This window comes from Meles meles, chromosome 2 (genome assembly GCF_922984935.1).
Source record: "Meles meles chromosome 2, mMelMel3.1 paternal haplotype, whole genome shotgun sequence".
NCBI classification, from domain to species: domain Eukaryota; kingdom Metazoa; phylum Chordata; class Mammalia; order Carnivora; family Mustelidae; genus Meles; species Meles meles.
The window spans coordinates 8,858,028-8,865,382 of record NC_060067.1 but is presented as its reverse complement, the minus strand read 5'-3'; the positions used below and the strand labels follow the sequence as shown (position 1 = coordinate 8,865,382).

Here is a 7,355-nt window from a genome sequence, read left to right as displayed (position 1 = left end):
TCTTACTAGTCTGATGTTTTTGCATCTAGTAGGACTCTGTGCTTACACGTATTTGCTACTTTGTGTTAGTAACTTCCTTTTTTTAAACTATTTATTTATTTATTTATTAGAGAGAGAATGTGTGAGCAGGGGAGGAGCAGAGGAGGAGGAAGAAGGAGAGGGAGAGAATCTCAAGCAGACTCCACACTGACCGCACAGCCCATTGTGGGGCTCCATCTCACGTCCTTTTATCATGACCTGAGTGGAAACCAAGCGTCAGATGTTTAGCCCATTGAACCACCCAGGCACCCCTGGTTGGTAACTTTTTTCTAATTTGGAAAGTGTTTTTTATAAAATAATAAGCATGGAAAAATAAGAAACGATTCACCCAAAATTCTTTAAACCAGATATAACCACATTTAATGTGTTTTTGGTCTGTGTGGATACAAATATTAATGTACACACACACAGAAACCTATTTCACGGATAAGATATTTTGAACATTTGTATGTATATTCTTAGCTAGATATGTAAGAAGAATATTTTTTTATAAAGTTTATTTGGAAAGGTAATTCTAATAGCTGCATACCATTCTATGGGTAATTTTTTCTTCCTTCTCTAATCATTTGCTTTCTATTTTTGATCATTTAGGCTATTTACTTCCTTTTACCACAATAGCAGTATAATAAGTATCTTTGCATAATGTCTTTCTATGCCTGATTATTTCACTATAAGATTCTCTAAGTAGAATTATAAGATGAATTTACCACCAAATTGCTTTCAGGAAAAGTTACATACATCTGTATTTCTACCAGGGGTCTGAGTATTTAATATCAATTCTTAATCTTTGCGAATAGATCAAAAAGTGCATTTTGCTTTTTTTTACTTGGTATTTTGTCGACATCTTCGTCATTTTATTGACTCTGGGCTCCAAATTCATTCACTGTTGGCTCTGTGAAAATGCATGCGGACCTTTAAAAGTGTTTCTGCTGCATTTTGCACGATGTCGCGCTTTGTCAGTAGAGGGCGCTGGAGACGCGCTGCGGGAGGACGGCCGGGCTTTCCCGACGCTAGGGGCGGACTGGCCAGGCTTCTGGGAGGTGGACTTCTTTGTCCACTGCTTTGCCCAGAGGGCTTTCCCCAGGCTAATTGCCTGTAGGGTGCAGCGTTCTTTCCCATTTGTGTCCCCAACCCCCTTTGATTTGGCTTGCGGTGGCGCGGCCTGGAGCAGAGCGCGGGTCCGGGCCTCCCGCGGTCACTGCTCTCCGCCCCACCTCCTCGGTCAGCGCCTGCGCACGGAGACGCTCCCCCCGCCCCCTCCCACCGCTCCGCCCCAGGTGGCCCGCTAGGAAGCCACCTGCCCAGCCTCGTCCCACGGCTTCGAAGGCACTGCTGCCCACATCGCGCGCAGCGTTGCCCTGGTTCCTACAGAGGAAGCCCCTTTAGCTCCTGGTCCAGGCGCACCTGCAACAGGACCCCCGATTCTCGGTCCCCAAACTTCCCGCAGACCTCCAGACGCAGACACTATACGATCTGGGCCGTGGGCCTAAAGAGAATCCCTAAGGCCCTGTGCACACCTGCCCACTTACTCCAGCTGCTCCGCACCCCAAAGGGCTGTTTGTCCTACGACGACCTTGACGCTGGCACGGGCAGCAACCACAGCCTCGAATTCCCGACCCCTGATTCCAAACTTTCCCTTTTGGGGGTCCTCTTCCTCAGCCTCAGGGTACACTTTGGAGGTCTTTCTTCCTATTCTATCATCGCAGCTTGATTCTTTATATTAAACTTCTCCTGCTTCGATTACTGTTTCTGTCTCCTTATTGGACACAGTGGATCACCATTAAGATCCGTCACCCCTCACACACACTGAAGCGATTTGTGTTTCCTCTCCTGTGATTTTACTTTTTATGTGGTCTTTCTTTCTTTGTTTCTATCCACGTCTTGGTATTTTTCTTACACATCTTATAGACCTTCTATATATTAATGATTAATCTTCTGTCCTTTATGGCAGGCATTTTACATGACTTAAAATTTTTTTATAAGTATACCAAATTTTAACGCCTTCATTTGCCCCATTTTGGCACGATGAGACCATTTTCTTATGAACTGATAGCTGGAACGATAATGACTAGCCTCTGTTTTCTTCGAGAAAACACTTCCTAGGACTTGAAGGTCGTAGCACACTTTTACTTTCATCTGGTTTGGGTTTCGGTTTTGGTGACACTTTGTCTTAAAAAGGTGTCACATTTTAATTTTGATAATTAATCTTCTAACTTGGGCTTCCTACAGACAACACTTCTCCCTTAGTACATTAATGTACCCAAACAATTTAATATAATGCTTAAGAGGAATGCATATGGACATAGTTTAGAGAACGGAACAGTGTTGCATAAAACTCCATTCTAATATAGAGTTTATAAATAAAATCATAGAGGATACTTGTGGCATTCTCTGTGCTTGTTTTCAAATTGGTTTTAGCAGACTTTGAGGTACCTTGAGAGTTACCTCCTGGACCAAGTTGTCTTGAAGGAAAAGAACAGAGCTCCAGATTCCTTGCCTACCTTCAGCTACAAATTTTGCATTATCTGATCTTTTCATTCAGCAACAAATGGTTACTGTGGGCCAAATCTTGTTCTAGCAGATTAGATATATTAAGTCTCTGTGGTAAACTTGTTTGGAAAAATAAAGAAAACTAGTTCAACTGACTTTAAAAATGCCTAAGAATACTTTGGAAAGTGGAATAGAACAGAGGGGGAACTAAAAGGGCTCAGGTTGAGAAAATTGCAATGTGGATTTCTTAACAGGGCCCATAATTTTTTCCATCCCAAAGGACAGATAGCTCTGCTGTTACAAATAGCCAAAGCCACTGACCATATAAAGACAGTCCTGGATTTTGTAAAGATGCTAGAGTTTTCAGGGAGCTGCGAAACACTGTCCCCCTCCAATTCCTTGATTGGGTGAAAATGTGCTCCTTTTGTATTTTGAGAGCTGGTAACTTTTACTTCTGAATCATTTCTGAGAATCAGTTGATGAGGCTCAAGTTCTCTTAATACTTTGAGCTAAAAGAAGTTCAAGTGACATGACATCTGAAAACACCATTTAGATTCAAGTTCATTGGTGTGTTTTACTATTAACGTATTTGGAATACACAGTATCCAAGCCTGTTTCAGTTACTGAAACTAAATTCAAGACCCTTCCAGTGCAACTGTGAACCCCGTGAACCTCATCGCTTCAGAGGGAGACAAGCTTTTTCGACATTCAATTTCCTACAGATTCAAGTTCATATGTATTTGTATGAATGCAAGGGTCGAATTATGCATTCATCAAATAGTAATATCCCCGATTCAGCTGAAGTGTTTCGGCACTTGCAGCTTGTCCTGCTAAACCGTTGTCTCCGTTTTTACTACCCGTTTACGTTGAAGACATTTCAGTATAGCAGCCTTTTCTGTACTGAATCTGAAAATGAGAAGGAGAAAGAGAGTTATTAAAAATTGAACACGTTTTGTGCACTGGACCTGTTAAAGGAGTAGGCACCCAGCATGCATGCTCCTGACTTACTTGGTTATTGTTCTTTGGATCTCTCTCTTCTCTTCTTCATTTAACCTTTGAAGGATGGATTCCAGGAGAGAAGAGTGAAAGTTAATGTACTGAGCCACCTGGAAAGAGAGGGAAAAAAACAACAAACAACAAAATGAAACAAAAAAGAAAGCAGATTCTGCGAGAGGTGCTGAGTCAGGAGGAAGCAAAGACAGATTCAGGGTGACGGTATCCATACATCACTGCTAATTTCTTCTGCATCTTTATCCATGAGGAAAATGCGAGCATTCTCTTTGGAAGGTCCCTGCAGGAGCCTGTGCAGTAGTGGGACATCTGTCTTCTTTAGCCGTCTCCGCTCTGCAAGTGAAAAAAAAAAAAGAATCAACGATAGGCAGGGATCCACCCGAGAGAAAGAGAAGAAAGATGGGTCATCCATTCATTTTCCTTTTTTAGCTCACATTGGAAGAAGACCTAAAATGAACATACAACAGGAGGCACTCATTCAAATGAGCAAATTAAAATCAAAACCTTAAAAAACAAAACTACAAATGGACTCCTTTTTCTTGCTATCTCTTAAATTTGATTTGTATCTCAGATAATTCAGTCTTGCCTTTGGTTCGGATAATCAGACAAATCTCCAGTTCCACTGGAACTTGCTTTTATCAAGCAACACACCCCAGAAATTTTTGTGATTTTTCATCCATTCATTCAACAAATTTTTATGGATTCTTTCCTACTTCAGTTATTGTATTTTCATCTTCCCAGTTGTTCAGGTCCAAAACTTTGTAATTATCTTCAGTGACTCCCTTGTTGCTCATCCCAATCCAATCCTTGGATCCTCCTTAAAAGTGTATTCATAGGGGTACCTGGGTGGCTCAGTCAGTTAAGCATCTGCTTTCAGCTCAGGTCATGGTCCCAGGTCCTGGGGTTGAGCCCCCATTGGGCTCTCTCCTCAGTAGGGAGTCTGCTTCTCCCTCTTTCTCTGCCCCCCACCCCGCTCATACACGCTCTCTCTCTTTAATAAATAAATAAATAAAACTAAGAAAAAATATATTCATAATGTTTTTCACATCGTGGGTATTTTTATTGTTTCATTCATCTGAGGGCTTCATTCATTCAGCCATAATAATGAGATGAGAAAGAAAATAAATTCCAATCTGGTATATTCCCAGAACTTCAAATTTACACCCATCTAATCACTTCCAGCTTTCTGTCAAAATAATTTCACATCCGTGATTTCATTTTTATCAGAATGAAACATGAGCAGAACACAGTGCCCTTACATTCATCTCCTTTCCTCCTCTCTCAAATATTTTTTGAGTTCCTACTATGTTTTAGGCATTGTTTTCTGTGCCGGGCACTTTATAATACAAAGCAGAATAAAAATCACTCCCCTCATGGACCTTACATTCTGAGGACACAGATGCTGAGGAAGATAGACCAGTAACACATGTCATGTATTAGTGATAAGTATTCAGAAGAAAAATAAAGCAAGGAGAGGGGTAGAAAGAATGTGTATGTATAAATAGGTGTGTACAGGGGACAAGTATACTATTATGGATAGGGAGACTGAGAAAGGCCTCACTGAAGACGTAACATTTGAATAAAGACTGAAAGAGATGAGGTATGGAACGATGGAGCTATTTGGGGGAAGTGTGTCCCAGTCAGAGTGAGTAAATAAGTTAGGCACCCTACAGGTCACTGCATGCCTAATGCCATCAAAGAAGAGCCAGGGAACATGGTGGGTAACATGACGATGAGGGAAGGGTTATTCGAAGTTGAAGAGAACGTGTAGTGGGACCAGCATTAAACTCTGGCCTTCCTGTGGGAAGAGAGACCACTGGAGGATATGAGAAGTAACGTGACATGGTCTGACTTACAGTCTGTCTGATATGTTGAAAGAGACTGAAAGGGAAAAGGGTAGACCAGTTAGTCCTTTCTACATTGTCATTTATGCAATCAATTACCTTGGGCTCTTAAGGTCTAAGAATCAGAACTGTTCTCATCCCCTGGGTGGGACTTGGAGAAGATCTAGAGCACAATTAAAGTAATATTATCCATTCTTGTTTTCACAGTCAGAGTAACTCGCTTTAACTCCTCTACATTTCTGAAGCAAGGGAGAAGCCTGATAATTCAGCTCATCTTATTAACCCACTAGAATCCTCTTCTGATCTCTACATCTTATATTATCTTGGCTTTGACTCCTCAGTTTGTTACACTCTTAGTATCACATAGAAAGGTTTCTTGCTTCATGAATTTGCTTCTGGGATAAGTATTAGAAATACATATTCCCAGACTGGGATTCCTAGATCTGGATGGCTTAGGAATCTGTATTTTTAATGAACTTCTCAGGTAGTTCTGAAATGCACTAGAATTTGAAAAACACTGTTATAGATCATGGGCTTAGTCAATACAAGGTGTTAAAATGCACCAGTCTTTATTTTCCAGATTAATACCAAACAGGTGCTGGAGGTTCCATTCTTTTCTCTGTTCCTGACCCCTAAAAGGTGCTAGTTAGGATAATATTCTGTTCTAGATTTTATGTACAAGAGTTTTTGACACCAAAAAAACCCATGATTTTTACAGATAAAATTTTAAAGAACTACATTTTTGTTGTGAAAATAGACATTTTCTTTCCCGATTATAAAAATAACTCCTGCTGCCAGGGAGAGAAAAGAGGGTGATAGAGGTACAAATTTTCAATTATTAGAAGAGTAAGTTCTGAGGATCTGAAGTCCAGCTAGGTGACTAGAGTTAATAATATGGTATTGTATGTTCGAAAGCTGCTGAGAGTAGATCTGAAGCATTCTCACACACACGTGAAAAGCTTTAACTATGTGAGGTTACAGACGTGTTAATTATCTCGATCTTGGTCATATCCCATAATGTAAATGTTTGTAAATGTAATGTAAATTGTATGTAAATATACATCAATCATTTGGTGTATATCAAATCATCACATTATATACAAAATTGTATCTGTCAATTATTCCCAATTATTCCTCAATAAAGTTTTTAAAAACCACACATGCTATTGTAAATTGAAACTATGGAGATAAGTGCAAGGCAGAAAGTAAAAGTCACCTGGAATCCCAGAACTCTGAGACAATCAGCCTTACCCTTCATGTGGCCATGTTGTTATTCATGTTATTCATGTTGTTATTCTTTTACAAAAATTGGATCAAAGTATATACACTTGTAAGCATGTTGCATTTTTTCATGTAATCGGTATTATGGAATTCCCTCCATTTAACTGGTATACATCTAACACACTCCATTTCATGGCTGCCTAATAACCACTTATTTAATCATTCTCCTACGATAGGTGACTTTGTCTTTAATTTTTGGACATTAAAAATAGCCTTGCATGTAAATCTGTAGGTACTAGTCCTCTTATTTTTGTCAAGTAGACTCTCACCAGTGGGATTGCCAGGTTAAAGGATTTGTATCCTGTGGATGTTAATAATGTTAGAATGAGTCCCAGGAAAGTAAAGACAGTCATATTTCACCAGAATTGTATGAAAATATCATTTTACGCTCCACCACACCAGACATAGGTAGAATCCTTCTGAGACATTTTGCCAATCAGCTAAATGTGAGATAATATTGCATTGTGGGTTCTATTTTCATTGAATTGTCTTTTGTGACCATTTTGCAAGAACTCTGATATTATAAGTATTAACCTTTTACTGACTAACCTTTAAATGATTAACCTTTTACTGACTAACCTTTTACAGACTTCTTAATCTATTTGTATCTTTTATATTTTTATACAGTCTATTTCTGATTTTTATTTTATACCTTCTGTTTTTTTCCTAAACAAGTAGAATATGAATATA

The 7,355-nt window shown here is 39.5% G+C and overlaps 1 protein-coding gene across 5 annotated transcripts in view; it reads right to left on the bottom strand.

Annotated features, from left to right (window-relative positions):
* Positions 1 to 3,083: 3,083 nt before the first annotated feature.
* The window catches only part of RASSF6 (Ras association domain family member 6), a 41,775-nt gene continuing 37,503 nt past the window's right edge, over positions 3,084 to 7,355 (bottom strand). For all 5 annotated transcript variants that reach the window (XM_045997350.1, XM_045997352.1, XM_045997349.1 and 2 more), the window contains 3 exons: positions 3,755 to 3,873; positions 3,538 to 3,635; positions 3,084 to 3,435 (listed from right to left, as the gene is read on the bottom strand). In XM_045997350.1, coding sequence (XP_045853306.1) covers positions 3,360 to 3,435; positions 3,538 to 3,635; positions 3,755 to 3,873 — 293 coding nt within the window. In that variant the 3' untranslated portion in view covers positions 3,084 to 3,359. The remainder of the gene's footprint in view (positions 3,436 to 3,537; positions 3,636 to 3,754; positions 3,874 to 7,355) is intronic.